This window comes from Rattus norvegicus, chromosome 16 (genome assembly GCF_021556685.1).
Source record: "Rattus norvegicus strain SHRSP/BbbUtx chromosome 16, alternate assembly SHRSP_T2T, whole genome shotgun sequence".
NCBI lineage: Eukaryota > Metazoa > Chordata > Mammalia > Rodentia > Muridae > Rattus > Rattus norvegicus.
In genome coordinates, this window is record NC_141549.1 from 35,445,855 (window position 1) to 35,463,637 (window position 17,783).

The following is a 17,783-nucleotide window of genomic DNA, read 5'->3' on the forward strand; positions in this document are numbered from 1 at the left end:
TGTTGATGCTTTGAGATGGTCTAAGTTCCGGATTGGCCTTGAGCTCTAGATAATCCTGTTTAAGATTTCTGAGGAGCTGAGGCTACAAGAATGTGCCATGTGCCTAGATAATTAATAGATACTTGGTGTGAGATCTGAAGAATGAGTAGCAAAGTTAGATGAAGAAGAGAGGGAATGTTCCAGATAGGCGGTATACTGAAGGTCTTGGACCAGGAGGAAGGAAGAATCCTGATGGGACTGGGAGATGGAAAAAAATCAGTGGTCTAGAGTCTCCAGAAAGTACACATTACAGAATGAAACTGGGAACTAGGCAAGGACTACCAGCCAACAGCTTTTTCTACTTGGTTAAGAAGTTTGTCTCCGGGGTTGGGGATTTAGCTCAGCGGTAGAGCGCTTGCCTAGCAAACGCAAGGCCCTGGGTTCGGTCCCCAGCTCTGAAAAAAAAAAGAAGTTTGTCTCCAAGGAGCCAAAAACCATCCAATGGAAAAAAGATAGTATTTTCAGCAAATGGTGCTGGTTCAACTGGAGGTCAGCATATAGAAGAATGCAGATTGATCCATTCTTATCACTCTGTACAAAGCTTAAGTCCAAGTGGATCAAGGACCCCTACATCAAACCAGATACACTCAAACTAATAGAAGAAAAAGTGGGGAAACATCTAGAACACATAGGCACTGGAGAAAACTTCCCGAACAAAACACCAATGGCTTATGCTTTAAGATCAAGAATCGATAAATGGGAGCTCATAAAACTACAAAACTTCTGTAAGGCAAAGGACACTGTTAGGACAAAACGGCAACCAACAGATTGGGAAAAGATCTTTACCAATCCTACAACAGATAGAGGGCTCATATCTAAAATATACAAAGAACTCATGAAGTTAGACTGCAGGGAGACAAATAACCCTATTAAAAAATGGGGTTCAGGGGTTGGGGATTTAGCTCAGTGGTAGAGCGTTTGCAAGGCCCTGGGTTCGGTCCTCAACTCCAGGAAAAAAAAAAAAGACAAAAAATGGGTTTCAGAGCTAAACAAAGAATTCACAGCTGAGGAATATTGAATGGCTGAGAAACACCTAAAGAAATGTTCAACATTTTTAGTCATAAGGGAAATGCAAATTAAAACAACCCTGAGATTCCACCTCACACCAGTCAGAATGACTAAGATCAAAAACTCCGGCGACAGCAGATGCTGGTGAGGATGTGGAGAAAGAGGAACACTCCTCCATTGTTGGTGGGATTGCAGACAGGTACAACCATTCTGGAAATCAGTCTGGAGGTTCCTCAGAAAATTGGACATTGCACTACCTGAGGACCCAGCTATACCTCTTGGGCATATACCCAAAAGATGCCCCAACATATAACAAAGACACATGCTCCACTATGTTCATAGCAGCCTTATTTATACTAGCCAGAAGCTGGAAAGAACCCAGATGCCCTTCAACAGAGGAATGGATACAGAAAATGTGGTACATCTACACAATGGAATATTACTCAGCTATCAAAAACAATGACTTTATGAAATTCATAGGCAAATGGATGGAACTGGAAAATATCATCCTGAGTGATGTAACCCAATCACAGAAAAACACACATGGTATGCACTCATTGATAAGGCTATTAGCCCAAATGCTTGAATTACCCTAAATGCACAGAACACATGAAACTCAAGAAGGATGACCAAAATGCGAATGTTTCACTCCTTCTTTAAAAGGAACAAGAATACCCTTGGAAGGGAATAGGGAGGCAAAGATTAGAACAGAGGCTGAAGGAACACCCATTCAGAGCCTGCCCCACATGTGACCCATACATATACAACCACCAAACTAGATAAGATGGATGAAGCAAAGAAGTGCAGGCTGACAGGAACCGGATATAGATCTCTCCTGAGAGACACAGCCAGAATACAGCAAATACATAGGCGAATGCCAGCAGCAAACCACTGAACTGAGAACGGGACCTCCGTTGAAGGATTCAGAGAAAGGACTGAAAAAGCTTGAAGGGGCTCGAGACCCCATATGAACCACAGTGCCAACCAACCAGAGCTTCCAGGGACTAAGCCACTACCCAAAGACTATACATAGACTGACCCTGGGCTCCAACCTCATAGGTAGCAATGAATATCCTAGTAAGAGCACCAGTGGAAGGGGAAGCCCTGGGTCCTGCCAAGACTGAACCCCCAGTGAACAGGATTGTTGGGGGTAGGGTGGTAATGGGGGGAGGATGGGGAGGGAAACAGCCATCTAGAAGGGGAAGGAGAGGGTTAGGGAGATGTTTGCCTGGAAACCGGAAAAGGGAATAACAATTGAAATGTAAATAAGAAATACCCAATTTAATAAAGATGGAGGAAAGGAAAGAAGTTTGTCTCCTAAGTACTGTGAAAAACGAAATATTTTAATATATGCCATAGGGAGAGATTACTAGTCAGACTTTTAAAGGCTGACTGCAGTACAAAGATCAAGTTAGGGACAGACAGGGTACTTATACCCCGATCATTAGAAATTTATAATAGTACACTAGGCTTTATCTCTGGGAGTGTAATCTTAATAACTTCGGGAAGTATGCTTAAAGCTACCATATATATATGGTATATATATATATATGTATATATATATGTATGTGTGTGTTACAAACTTGCTTTAAGTAATGTATTAACACTCTTACAATATTAGAATGGGTTGTCTTGGTAGGAGAAATAATAAAACAATGTTGCAGATTTCAAGACTAGCTTACTACTGTTGCTGAGGGGTCTGCCTGTGTTGGAAACTGGGTGCATTTCTCTTTGATCTCAGCTGAGTCAGAAGCTGGGTATTTATTGCCTATATTCTGTTGTGGTCATTGTGCTGGAAGTTGAAAAGAGACTAGCGCTTTCAAACAGCTTTCAGACTGTCACCTCGCATGGCGTAATCTTTGAGGGAATTATAAATTAGTTTTAAAAGATAGCTATTATTTAGTAATTTTTTGCTTGTTTTTAAAACCCACAGCTGTATTTTCTGAATGCTTTTGTTGTTAGGCACTGCTATGTTTTTTTGTGTGCAGAAAGAAAAGTCCCAATTAGGTGAGATTGTGTCAAGGCCATCTTGAGTCTTGGTTGGAGTCTGGGAACCTTTCTTTCAAGATCTGTGTGTACTTCTGTGACTTTCTAACCAGTCTTGCTTTACAAGCCTTACTGGTTTGACTACATCTATGGTTGGTCTAGTTCCACACATGTACTTTTCAGGTCTAAAGCCAATGTCAACATATTTATATTAACTTATCATTTTGGTGATAAGCATGGGAGTAGATGTATTAAAAAGTAGTTTAGGAGTATTATTTTTGGTATACAGAGTAAAAACAAGGAAAAAATAATTTGGTTTTACCTGCTTTGGAAAAATAAAAATTTTTAACTATTTTCAATTTTCCTCGTTAGTGTTTGACCCTGGGATCTAAATAATTGAATTATTTTAATTTGATTGTAATTTTTTAAGTTATAATGCTAAGTTTAGAAATTAGGTGGTGCTTGCCTGCAGTAAAATCCACAGAGGGCCTGGCATTTCAGCCACTTGTTTCATCCCTGTGAGGTTCTACCCTGCAAAGCTCTGTGCAGTCTGCGTACTATGCAAGTGACTGCGTAGTAAGCTGCACACCCTAAAGGCATCTCTGCCCTTGATCCATTTTCATTCAGCAGATCTTGGATACTGTCTTACAGCACCGCTCCAAGGAGTTTTTCTTTCTTTTTTACACCTGCAGAGTGAGAAGAGAGAATTAAACCATCCCTGAACAGTCAGCATCATAGCGGTAGCAGTTGTTACAGTGGATAGACTTAGTACTTTTTAATACAAACACAATAGCTCAGTAGCTTTCATTTTGTGATGTTAGAATCCAGGATTTTTGTCGTATGTTGGGAAAATGTTGAAGCCATTTTCCCCTTTTTTGCAGATAAGCAGCCAGCTACATGGAGTCTGAGCAGCTGTTCCATAGAGGCTACTATAGAAACAGCTACAACAGCATAACGAGCGCGAGTAGCGATGAGGAGCTCCTAGATGGAGCAGGTGCTATTATGGACTTTCAGACTTCCGAAGACGACAATTTGTTAGACGGTGACACAGCAGCTGGTAAGTTCAGCATGACAACTGAGAACTGTAGTCACGAGCATACCAATAGATATAGTTTCGTTTCTTTTCTTTTTTTTTTTCTTTTGAGACTGACATTTGGGGTAACTTTTTAAAGCCAAGGTAAATTCAGGTGACTTAAACCTAACCATTTAAAAGTATACATCTCAGTGGCCTTAGCATCTTTACAGTATTATGCTAAAATATTTTTACTACCTCCTAAGTTTCTAACATTGGAATAAATTTTTGATTTTTTTAAGTATAAACTTTTCTATAAGTATAAACTTTTTAAACTTTTAAGTATAATTCAGAGAGCTATGCAATCATTACATCATACTTGTGAGAATAAATGAATGTAAAATAAACAAGTTATATAATCCTTTAGTTAAGAAACACTCCCTAGAATCCTTTCTTCTTACTCTAAAAGATGACTGTTACTTGATGTCCGTTTAGATTGGTTTAGCAGGTTATTTACACTTTCTGTAATGGGGTCATAATATATGAAATTTTGTCTCTGGTATTTTTGTACTGTGAGAATATGTAAGTGCATGGGTTTTAGTAAAGGTACTGTACCTCATTGTGAGTTATGCTTAGTGTGAGTGCATACATCTAGAGTTCCTGTTTCAGTGTCACCAGGGACTGTCAGAGACGATCTGATGTTTGGAGTTATGCTTGTGTCTGTCTGCAGTGTGAAAGTTTAGTTGGCATCTTTACCAAAGCGTAGTTTTGATGGTTTGAAACATTATAACTGCTCAGTGCGTACAGAGGTCTCTCATTTTTAGCTTATATTTGATGGCTTGAGATGCATTTCTTTATGTTGACTTGGCTTTTTAGGTTGCCTCCAGAAGTGTCAGATCACTGTCTATTTTATAGAAACATGTTATATGTTCTCATTTGTCAGATACAGTCATTGCAAATGGTTCCTCTTACTCTGAAGTATGTAGTTTCATTTTCTCAAGACCTTTTGGTGAAGTCATTGGTTCCGATGAAATCTTGTTAGTAATTTTCTTTATTCTTATTTTGTGTTCTTGTTTATAATTCTTCTGAACTGGGTGTGATGGTACGTAATGCCAGGTGCTGAGACTAGGATAGAGATGTATACATAGCCAAATGTTGTTATTTCAAAATTAAGATGTCTAATATTTCAGGGGATCAAAAATAGTATTCTCCAGATTTAGATCTGGAATCTGCTTGTATTTAACTGTGGTAATGTAAATAAGAATTCAGATTTGATTTTTCCCATATGCACAACTGGTTGGTCCAGTACCAAGACAAGCAATTCTCAGTTAAAATGACGGACAGTCTGGAAGACAGTTTGGCAATTTCCTATAATATTAACTGAGTATTTACTGTCAGATTAAGCAATAATGCAGCAAAATATTTACTCCAGTTAGGGGATATATGCACATGAAAATGATGAAAAAGTAAAGAAATGGAAACACAGAAAAGCCAAAACCTCACAGTTGAAACTAGCTGCAGTGTTACCTCTGTAGATGGACCAAGTAGCTGTATTTCCCTGTGTGTTTCCTGGGCTTTGTTCTCCCGTACGCTTCTCAAGTCTTTGCCCCCTTTCCTGTCAAACTTCAGCACATGTGTATGTTTTGTAGTTAGATTTGCTTAAGCAGGATATACTTAGGTATTCTTTTCTATGTGTTAATAATAGCCTGGTTGAGGTATTAGAGAGACTTAAACTTAAATGTGACTTGATTTTTTCACCCTCAGATTTTTCATACTAGTTTTTACTAGTATCTCCCTGTTCTGCTTTGTTTTCTGTTGCTATGATAAAATGCCAACCAAAAACACCTTGGTGAGGAAAGGGCTTGTTACAACCTCAAGACTACAGTCCATCATACAGGGAAACTAGGGCAGGAGCTGAAGCAGGAACAGAAGCTTGATCATGGAGAGGTGCTACATTTTGATTATTCCCTCCAGACTCTTTGATAGAAAAAGACAGTACTTTGCATTATTAGCCATTTGCTTTCTTAGAGTTGCTGATTTTTCTGCCTAATTTAAAAGTGGTTTTTATTGTAACTTATATACTAAACTATGTGCATTCATAAATTGAGAAATTGGGTGAAATGAACAACCTTCCCCCCCTTTTTTTTCTCTCTTTATCTCTTTGGTTCTATATGTGGGGTGTAAAATTAACTCAGGGAAGTAGAGGGAACAGGAGAGGGATCTAGCACTTCTCATGTTCCCACTCTGTCCTCAAGTGCTAGTGATGCCTTTACTCAGACTTAGGAGGAGAAAGGAGAGAGAGAGGATCATTTTCCACTACCTGAACCCACCAATAGACGTCCTTGTATGTCACTGACCAGAACATGCCCAAACTAAGACCAGCCCCTGGCAAAGGAAATGACATTACTGACTAGTTAGAACAGTCATGATTCCTTTGATGGACCTAGGTATGTTGCCAACCAAGTAAAATTAAGAATGTGTTAAGGAAGAAGTTGGAATGCCCTTTGGGGATGCAGATACTCTTATTTTCTCTATAAATTCTGTCCTCAAAGTTAATTGCATATTTTAAGCTTGATATTAGCTACTCTAAATGCTATGTCTCAAAAATAAATTTCTTTTCTTTTAAAGACGTTTTGTAGCATGTATTTAGTGTGTGTGCGTGTGTGTGTGTGTGTGTGTGTGTGTGTGTGTGTGTGTGTGTGTATGAATGCCATGTTGCCACATGTGGAAATGAGGATAACTTGGCAATGCAGTTCTGTCCATATAGGTTAGAGGGAATATAACTCAGGTCATCGGACTTGGTGATAAGTGCGTTACCCACCGAACCATCTCACAGTCCCAGTGAGTTTTATTTTAATACACCTTTGAATTGTTAAGATTGTTGTACAAGGGGAAGTAATGCATGAAGGACTACAGGGAATGTCCTTTTGGAAGACAGTGTTCTTTCAATGTAGTTGATGTGATCTTCAACAGTAGCAGAATGGGGGTGGGTGTTTGGAAGAAGCAGGAACCTTTTATCTACGATCATGAATTCAGAAAAATGTGAGGAGAGATCTCATTTTTGTGTATCTAAAGAGTGGCGACAGTAAATGGTAGAACAAGCAATTGAGAATAAATATTTTTTCATGACCATCTGTTTAGTTTCCCAAGACAAAGACCCACCAAACACAAACAGCATAAAACCCCCAATCACTAGAAAGTCCCAGTAATGTTTACCATGCGTGTCAGTGATGTCAGGAGCCTTCAAGGTGGAGACTTGGCTTTACACCCTGGCTCAGCTTATTCTGGAACTTTTGGCAAATCAGCCTCTGCACGGCTCACGTCTTCCTATTAAAGATAGCAGTCATTGGGTAGTGCTCTGGGAACTGGGTGCCTTAGGATCTTTACACAAATGATGTAAATCGGGGCATTGAAAGAATAGCTGACTAATGGTAGAGAATCAGTTAATAGTGGCTCTTTCTGGTTTTTTGTGTGTGTGTTCTTTCTGCTTGAATATGCTAGACTCTTTTTTTCTTTTTCTTTTTTTTCAGAGCTGGGGACCGAACCCAGGACCTTGTGCTTGCTAGGCAAGCGCTCTACCACTGAGCTAAATCCCCAACCCCAGAATATTAATCAGGGAGGTCTCTTGCTACTTTTTTTTTTTTTTTTTGGATTTATTTATTTATTTTATGTACAGCATTCTGTCAGCATATGTGACTGCAGGCCAGAAGAGGGCACCAGATCTCATTACGGATGGTTGTGAGCCACCCTGTGGTTGCTGGGAATTGAACTCATGACCTCTGGAAGAGCAGTCAGTGCTCTTAACCACTGAGCCATCTCTCCAGCCCTAGACTCTTTATCCTAGTATGAGCAAATTCCTTTTATGACAGCATGCAAATAAGGTATCAGTTACATTTCCTGTATTTCTAGTGAAAAGGATATAGGTCTAGAACTGGAATAGGCTTAAGTCATAAGAGAAAACCTGCTTCAGGACTTCATCTTGAGACAGCTGGTTTTGTATCGTTTATAAATCTTTTAAGAAATGTGTTTACTAATGTCAAGAATGAAGTCTGCTCAAATTAAATACTAAAGTAATCTAGAACACTTAGTTACCAAAAATACAAGTATCATTGAATAGTGACTATTAGTATCAGTAACAAATGTGAATGAAAGGCCAAAAAATTAGGCTGTATCTATAGTAAGTGCAGCTAATTTGAGTGAATCATTTTAGCCAATTAAAACTCTTTGGAAAAGGGAAACATTGGAAGTCACAGGAAGGGGGCAAGCGTTTGTGGCCAGAGTTGGATTCATTGAGGAAGACCGTATGAGTCTAGCATCCTTACCAATGAAGCGCCGCCATCAGTAGGACCTTAGACTCACTCTTAGCCAGTGTGCTCTTCAGGTGAAGTCAGTCCTGAGAATGGTGGAGTGAACCCTGAGCAGCTGTGGGCGTAAGGAGATTAATCTGTGGCACTTGCTTTGTGTTGCTGATTAATTGTGATGTTTAAAATAGAGTGCATGTATATATTTTTTCTTGTCTTAAATGCTTATCTGGCGGGATCTCTTGAGGTTTTTAGATTGTGTGAAACTGAATGTTAGAGTTGAGAATGTTTACTCCTAATTGTCTTAATTTCCTCTGCATAGATAAACTTTAAAATATTTCAGAAACACTAAAATACAAATATAAGATGCTTTAATTGTTGAAATATTTTGGGACATATGCAGTCTGGGATTGGAATACAGGCACCATCATTTCCCCATTATAGGCTGAATAGTCTTTACTTGAAATGCTTAAGACCACATTTCAGAGTTTTTATAGCTGGGCTGGGATCAGTCAGTATTTGCATATATATATGTAAATTTTTTGGGCATGGGACTCATTTAAAAACAATTTATTTTTATGTTTAACCTGAAGATAATTTGTATAATATTTACAGTGTGCCTATGCCTTGGCTGTGACTGCCTATGGTTAGCAGAAAGCAGGAGAGTTTCCTGATTCTGTTTCCCTTTGGTTCCGAAAGGATTAGGAATTATAATATGTAACTGTTTAGATTACTAATACTATACCAGTGAAGACACAGGAGGTGAAAAACCTGCTAGCTCAGCGTGGTGACTTTAGTTTCTGAACTGTGTACAGGATACCGAGGTACAAGCCTGGATCCTTCAACTGAACTCTTTAGGAACTTCTTTCTACCTGTGTCATTCTACCAAGCTATTCTACTTTTCTCGTGAGCTCCTACAAACCTAAGAGGGCTCCTTAGCTCTCTTTACCTGAATATAGTTTTACCTGTCCTGCTGGCTGCTTCTCTTACCCAGAGCTCCTACTTTAAAGAGGGAGGGAGGGAGGAGGAGAGGAAGATATCAAAGGTCCAGTTGTCAGCCTGAACCTTGTCACTGTCGTAGCGGGTGGGCTCCAAGCCAACAAGCCAAGTCTGTAGGGGCTGAATCATTTCACCTTTATGGTGGAGTACCCAAGGCTGTCCAGCTGACTTTGCCTCAGGTCACAGAGTACGGATCACCTGACATCTCCGAGCACTTTAAACTAGGCGGGGACTTTGCATTCTTTACCATTCTTATCTAGGGAAGCTTTTAGAGGCACACCCAGGACACACCTAACTGCATCTGACCAATGCAGTATCTATTTAAGTTTTTATATTTCGCTAATAATTAGGGTTTTTCTGTACAATAGTCAAATATCCTGTAACAGGGAAGGCTCTGTATCAGTGTATGAACTTTACAACTCAAAAATATGTTTAAATATTACTTGAAAATATCTGTATTGGGCTGGAGAGATGGCTCAGCGGTTAAGAGCACTGACCGCTCTTCCAGAGGTCCTGAGTTCAAATCCCAGCAACCACATGGTGGCTCAAAACCATCTGTAATGAGATCTGATGCCCTCTTCCGGTGTGTTTGAAGATAGCTACAGTGTACTTATATATAATAAATAAATAAATCTTTTAAAAAAATCCGTATTGATATCAGTTTTATAATTCAAAATGTCCAGTATGTGTATAATTAATTTTAGTTATTTTCCTTATACACTCCTTCCCTTTCCTAATGAAATCCTTCTCTCCCAAATATTCTTCCTCCAACTTTCACTTCTGCTTTTTGTGAGACCCACTGATTCAATTAGGCTTCCTTACATGAACACGAGTGGGAGGATATTACTGGATCACAGATAACTTCTCAGTGGCTAACCAGGGGACAAAAATGACACCTTCACACAGCAACCATTAACTGTCATTAATTCCTCAGCGGGGAGTGGCAGCTTGTAGACCCCTCTTCTATCCATGATGAAGTGTTAAGACACCAGACTAACATACTTTCTAAGGGGAACTATACCTCTGTCTCTGTTTATAACAACAGGTAGGGGTGTGTGTGTGTGTGTGTGTGTGTGTGTGTGTGTGTGTGTGTCTAAGGAGATGGCTCAGATACTAAAGTTCTTGCTATGAAAGCATGATGACCTGAATTTGAGTCCCAGACAGTGCTTTTCAGTAAAAGTTCAGACAGTAAATATAAAGATTTTTATGTGGCTTTTGGTATAACATTCACTGATGCTTCCTATTGTATTAAAACCCTAATTTTACAAGGACATCGTGATTGTATGGCCTAGGCTGACCCTCCCATTCTAAAAATCCAAAATCTGAAGCTCTTTGAGCTCCTCTGTGCTGTCATATATAGAAACAATTATATGCCATGAAATTATTTTAATGTTCTATAACATTATTTTTAAGCCTTGTGTGTGAGATATGTTTAAAACATAAATGAGTCTTGTGTTTAGACTCAGATCTCACCCCAAGATATCTCATTTTGTATGTATAACTGTCCCAAATCCTTGAACAACAAACTACAAAAAAGCCCAATTTGAAGTATTATGATCCCTAGTGTTTTGGGTCCGAATACTCTACCTGCATAGGCATTGAAATAGAACGGTCTGACAGGACCCACAAATTCATTCTAGACTGTTTTTGAACAAATGAGACAGTACAGACAAATGTTTTAGGAATTAATCAGTGATTATTTCTTACTGAGTTGTTATTTTGTGAATCTGATTTTAGGCTTAGAATTATTTATATATAAAAAAAGGAATTATTTATATGTAGGTAGCTTTCATTAAGAAATAGTAAAGCTCAATACAATCTAAGACTAAATAGAAGTTGCTAGAAGTTTCTATTGCTGTGTGTAACTTTTGTTACCCAGCCTTGTGTTCCCAGCTGGTCACACACTCGCATCTGCCCAGGAGCTATCTCAGATCCTAGAATAAATAAACACATACACTTCCTCCAGTTATTTGGAAAATGCCTTTGCTAGCAATACTGGGGCTATACCTAATTCTCCCTAATTAGCAACACCTAATTCTTTCCCTGCTATCCTAGGCCAAGTCGGGGAAAGGCCAAGTGACTCTGCCTTCCTCCAAGGATCATTCTGCTAATGAAAATTGTTTTTACACAAAGTCTGAATTCTTCATTAAGAAGAATTTTGTGGGGCTGGAGCAGTGGCTCACTGGTTAAGAGTGTTTGCTCCTCTTAAGTACCTGGGTTCCACTCTCAACAGTGCTTGGCTCATGGTTGTCGGTCACTCCAGTTCCAGATCTGATGTCCTCTTCTGGTCTATGTGGGCCTTGCATACATGTGACACATAGGTGCTACTTAACACTTATAAATATATTATAAAAAGAAATCTTTTTTTTTTGTTTTTTAGTTTTTTTTAAAAGACTTATCCCTTTATTATATATAAGTACACTGTAGCTGTCTTCAGACACACCAGAAGAGGGTATCGGATCTCTTTACAGATGGTTGTGAGCCATCATGTGGTTGCTGGGAATTGAACTCAGGATGTCTGGAAGAGCAGTCGGGTGCTCTTAACCGCTGAGCCATCTCTCCAGCAAAAGAAATCTTTTTTAAAGGGAATAATTTTGTGTCAGACACAAAATACATGCAGTATTTAGAAAAGGTCAAATGTATATGTATATGCTTTATGCATGACAAAGCTACAGTAATTTGTACTATGATTAGATTGTTGTTGTTGTTGTTTGGTACAGGGTTTCTCTGTGTAGCCCTGGTTATCCTACAACTCACTCTGTTGACCTGGATGGCTTCAAACTCAGAGATTTACTTGTGCTGGCATTAAAGGGTGTGTCACCACAACCTGGCACAGTTTTAAACAAAATGGTGACCATGAAAGTCTTAAAAAGTGAAAGAAATAATTCATCCAGTGACTCACAAAATACTTCTCATTGAGATGTATCTCTTTTTTAGTATGTCTTTTAGGTAGGAGCCTTTTGATCTTCCCCATACTGCTAATTATACTTAGTAGTATAATACATTATACTACTAGGAAAATGATTAGAGTCCTGTCCTGGTGCATGCTAGGTAAGCTCTACTACTGTGATACATGCAGCCTGCAACCCTTGTGTTTATGAGACAGAATGCCATAGGGTAGCCCAGCCTTTGAACAATGAGCTCGGATAAGCGTGTCTCACCAACCTAGTAAGTAGCATTTTTTAAAAAAAACATTTCTTTTTTAAATTTTATCTATTTATTTATTATATATAAGTACACTGTAGCTGCCTTCACACACCAGAAGAGGACATCAGATCTCATTACAGATGGTTATGAGCGACCATGTGGTTGTTGGGATTTGAACTCAGGACCTCTGAAGAGCAGTTAGTGCTCTTAACTACTGAGCCATCTCTCCAGCCCCCAAAACATCCTAAGTTTCTAACATTTAGCATTACGATTTAAAAAAAGAACTTAAAACTTTAATTTATTTAAAAATATAACTATAACATGTATTTTGACATTAATGAAAAATGTATTTTTAAAATAAACTTAATGAGAAGAGTGGCATTGATTTAATTTGTAAAATATCTCAAATGTTTTCCTTAGTAGAGGACAGATTCTAAAATGTGTTTATTTTATTGTGACATGTTAGAAAATCCATACAGAAAGTACATAGTTAGAAAAGAATATAATTTAGTAGCTTCTCGTAAGCCACTGTGGCTATTCTTTGATATTGTACTGGAACTTGACAGGGGTTAGTTTCTTAAAGGCTCATTACAGTGTTGAACCGTAATGACTGTTTTGTGTTCTGTAAGATTTAATCCACTTGTCCATCTTGTACTTTTTAATGGATCATTTACCCAAACGGGTGTCATAGAATCACACATGAGTAATCTGGAAACTGTATTCATTGATAAGTTGTTTTATTATTACCGCTATAACAAAATAGTACAGGCTGAGTACCTTAAACCACAAATTTATTTTCTCATTTTTCTGGGGCTCCAGATTGATTTCTTGTGAGCCCTTGGCTTGTAGGTGACTGTTTCCCTCACTGTATCTTTGTGATATTTTTTTCTCTCAGTGTATTTGTTATAAGAGACCGGGCACACTTCATTAGAACTCAAAGTAATGACTTTGTTTAGCCTTAATTACTTTTTTAAAGGGTAATTTGGACCTTTTGACCAAAATAGTCGCTTTCTAAGATAAGAGGTGAAGACTTTAAGATACACACTTGGAGAGCACACAGTTAGTTCCTAACAGTTGATCTCCATACATCTTCATGTGCTAATCAAGAAGCCACCGAGGTACAGAGGCAGACTTGAACTGTTGGAAGTTTGCTGGATCATGGATGGATTCAGTCTTTATTTTATTTTGCTTTTGCCTAAAAGTGAATCCGTTATTGCTAACACATGCAACCATTTGTTTTACTTGAAGAGGCAGGCTTACCAGATTATGCCTTTGGGAATCTGAGTTCTAAACAAGTGTAGTTGGTGTTCTTTCAGAAAGCTGGGTTTGTGAAAATAAGTTCACCTTTCAGCTCTTTAAACATTACCTTAATTACCTTTCCCGATGGGCCACCACAAGAGCAGTAAGGGTGAACAAAGGGTTCTATTTTTCTGTTTCTACATACATATAGCTAAGAGTTGTTATTCAATAAAGTGAGTATTATTTGCTCGTGTGTCAAAGGCATTTATCTCTAAGAAAACAGGCTTTTGTGTTTTTACAAGGGCACAAATTGTGAGAAACACAAGGGTGTCTAGAACGTGTTGGTGTGACAGCTTTGATATGTGCTAGATGGCGGCTTCTTACTACTCTTGTATTAACTACGCAAAGGTCAATACAAAGAAAAAGTGTTCTGTTTGACTGACTAATGGCCCTTCCCACACTCGCCCATACCCTAGTTCCTGGCACCTGTAAAATTCTTACAGCAGGTGATGAAAGGATTTACTTTGTTGATTGGACCAGAGTGCTTGAGACGTGGAGGTTAGCCTGGAATAGCTGGGCGGTGCCAGTGTAATCACAGAGGTCTTTAAAAGAGGAAGGCAGGTGGGTCAGTGTTGTTGGTAAGAAGCTGAAAGGCTGGAATGATAGAGAAGAGGACTCAAGGAATGAAGGAGGCCTTTAGAAGCTGGAAAAAGCAAGGACGCGAGTTTTGTCCTTAAGTTACAGAAATAATGCGTTCCAGCTGACACCTCGATCTTGGAACGTTTGCTCTCTAGAACTGTAAGTGAACAAGTTTATGTTGAAGCTAGTAAATGTATCTTGATTGTTTTTTACAGTAGCAATAGAATTTCGCTAAGTGTGTCAGTATTAACAGTTTTAACTTCATAGACATTTTCTAAGAGATCTTACTGGACCTAAGGACCCCATCTGACAACTGAATTTGTTTCAAGATAAGCTAATAGCCTAGAATACACTGGGTTGCTAAATAAAGTGACTTTTTAACTGATAAAAACTACAGGCAAGGCTTTTATGTGTAAACTGTATAATATCCCAGTTCTCTTGTTTATATGCACAAGGTTGGAGAGAGTTACATGAAAATGGCTTTTTGGTGTTGGAATTTGACTACTTTTTTCTTTATGCTTTTTAGTGTTTTTAAAATAGTAACAGTTTAGCTAAGGAACTATAAAACTGACCTGTGACTTCTGTGTGATGGCTTCTTAAGTTTGCTCCCGAGATCTAGACAGCCTCACCTTATGTCAAGCTGTGTCTGTGTCTGTGTCTGTGTTAGTGGCTGTGTCTGCAGCTGTCCACGCTGCTGCTGCTGCTGCTGCTGCTGCTGCTGCAGTGTTTTGCTTTGCTCATCCTCATATGTGCTGTTCGTTGCCAGTCCTCTCTCTATGCACCTAGTTTTCTCCTTGTTGTTCCCTTTGGTTTCTAAGTAGTTTATGTATATTCTTCTGCATATAATTCTCTTAACTTTTTCTTTTTTTTTTCTTTTTTTTTTTTCCTTGCTTCGTTTTTGAGACAGGGTCTCTTGTCTCTATGTAGCTTGTAGCTGAGGCTGGCCTTAATCTCCCGATCCTCCTCATATTTCCAAATTTTGTGGGAAAAAATATATCATGGGTAGCCATATATGCTGATTATCTGAACTTTTCTTATACTGTCTAATACTGTATACATATAAGAGGAGCTTATGAGTGCAGCTTTATTAAATGCCATCTATTTAGTACATTAGCTGTTTATATTGTATAGTTTCTAGGAACGTCTTTATTTTGAATCACTATGAATTTATGAATAAAAGATCTGGCTTACTTAGATACCTATAAAAACGGACAGGCTATTCAGAAGGGTTGGAGGTGGTATGTTACTCATACCAAAATGGCAGTGGCATTCAGGAGGAAAAGTGACAGCCTCTGGTGGGAAGCAGAGCAGGACTGTATTAAGGGGTTTCTCACACTGTCTGTCATTATCACTTCTGTTTCCTGAGTTCCTTATCTGACAAATGAGGTGAAAAATATCTAGGTTACCTACTCAATTCAGACTACTTTTGCTCGTTTATTTGTTTTGAGACAGTGTCTCATTGGGTATCCTTGGCTGTCCTGGAATTCTGTATGTAAACCAGTCTGGCCTTGAACTCAGAGGTCTTTCTGCCCCTGCCCCTTCAGGACCTGTGCCACTACACCTGGTTCAGATTAGTTTTTTTTTTTTTTTCTGGTGGTTGGGGAAAATATGATAGAAAAAATAGTAGAAATGTTTTATTATATCTGAAGTTTTTGTGTGTGGCAATTTTGGCATGGGTATCCAAAGTTTAAACTTGTGAGCCATCAAATAGATTATGTCCTAGGCTCATAAAAGTCTTATGATTCCCTTTGAGATTCAATAATGATTTGGATTGCTGTGGAAAAATATAAAATGACCTGAATATCTTACTGTGTCAGAAACAAGAAATGCTTTATAAAACCACTGGGAACATGTCAGGGAATCTGAAAGATTCCCTACTGGGCAGAGCTACAGTCAGATGAACCACAAAGGACAGCATGTGGATTATTGTTCCATATAGGAAATGGGTCCACATCTGTGCTATAAATGATACAAACTGATATAAATAAATGGGGAGTGGAGAGAAAGGTATGGCTAGTGTGTGGAAGAATTCTAAATAATTAACGTAGCTTTTGCAACCTAATGGAGAAGAAGCTTAATTCCAACATCTTTCTCCCTTGAAGGTGGGCTTGACTTAATGATTCACTTTTAAAGAGTAGAGTCAGGGGTAGGTAGAAATAGAAATGTTTTAGTGGGAAAACTTGGCAAATATTGTTACTCAAATGATGAATATGAATGTCACAAATGACTTGAGATTGATATCATATACCCCTGAAAATGTCATCCTTGTATTCTTTCTGAAGATCTGTAACCCATATCTATTTTCAGGAAAAATAATAAAGAATAGGAGACATTCTGCAGGATACCTGACCAGTAAGGGTCATGGAAACAAGTTAGATCTAAAAGATTAAAAACAAAAGATGATAACCAAGTAAAGTACGGTATTCTGAACCAGATCTAAACTAGAAAGAGGACACAAACAGAAAATCTGAAGTTGGGAATTGACCAATGTTAGTGTTTAATTTTGACAAATATGCCATGGAAATGTAAAATATTAACGGTTTTGAAAGTAAAAAAGTACTCCGGATTTCTCTATTCTGAAGTAAAGTTTACTTTTAACAATAGGCTGGAAATGGCTGGGGATAGAGCTTAGCAGCGAACTTGTCGTGCATGCGCAGGGCCCTCAGTTTAGGCCCAGTACTGCAAAGACACATACCTGCTGCATGCAGAGGAGCTTCACCGGACTTGATGGCATGTGCTTGCAGTTTCAGTCTGATCAGAACTACAGTGCGGCAACGGCTCGCGACCCTGCAAAATGGTTGGAAATAGTTACAATTTAAATATAAAACAAAATAAACCTGTAGAGACTATGAGGAATTAAGAAAGATAAAGGGGGCTGGAGAGATGGCTTAGAGGTTAAGAGCACTGGCTGCTCTTCCAGAGGTCCTGAGTTCAATTCCCAGCAACCACATGGTGACTCATAACCACCTATAATGAGATCTGGTGCCCTCTTCTGGCCTGTAGGCAGAATGCTGTATACATAATAAATAAATCTTTTTTAAAAAAGACTAGAAAAAATACAAGGTTGATGTCAGATCAGAGGAACTCCACTTCCCCAAATGGAACAGAAGCGTGTACAGTAAAGAAAGCTGCCGATCTGACTACTCCATGATATGATTTTTATTGTAGATATGAGAGAGGGAGAAGATGTGGGGGATGTTGCTCAGAAATCTAAGCTACAAATTCTGAGTTACTATCATTTTACTTGGTAGTTTTGAAGATTAATGTTTATGCATGGTGTTTTTGAGAGATGACAAGCTGATTTTAGCTGTATTGTTTTTGTTGGTATTCTATCTAAGCTCCACCCCCACAGTTGCCTGGGAACAGCCAGGTATGCTCCGCCCCACAGTTGCCTGGCAACAGCCTGCAGTGCC

General features: G+C 38.7%; 2 protein-coding genes across 8 annotated transcripts in view; both read left to right on the top strand.

Moving 5' to 3' along the window:
• Erich1 (glutamate-rich 1) overlaps positions 1-17,783 on the top strand; it is a gene marked incomplete at its 5' end in the record, with an annotated part of 52,793,804 nt that overhangs the window by 4,575,295 nt on the left and 48,200,726 nt on the right.
• Clcn3 (Cl-/H+ antiporter 3) overlaps positions 1-17,783 on the top strand; it is a 72,990-nt gene that overhangs the window by 5,320 nt on the left and 49,887 nt on the right. For 4 of the 8 annotated variants that reach the window (XM_087589258.1, XM_087589262.1, XM_087589256.1 and 1 more), the window contains exon 1: positions 14,366-14,529. The exons of 2 other annotated variants lie outside the window; for them this stretch is intronic. Coding sequence is in view for 2 of the 6 variants with exons in the window: in XM_087589254.1 (XP_087445380.1) it covers positions 3,931-4,090 (160 nt within the window). In the remaining 4 variants the exon portion in view is untranslated. Of the gene's footprint in view, positions 1-3,914; positions 4,091-14,365; positions 14,530-17,783 lie in introns of those variants that run through there. 2 more of the 8 variants (XM_087589254.1, NM_053363.3) reach the window with 1 other exon arrangement.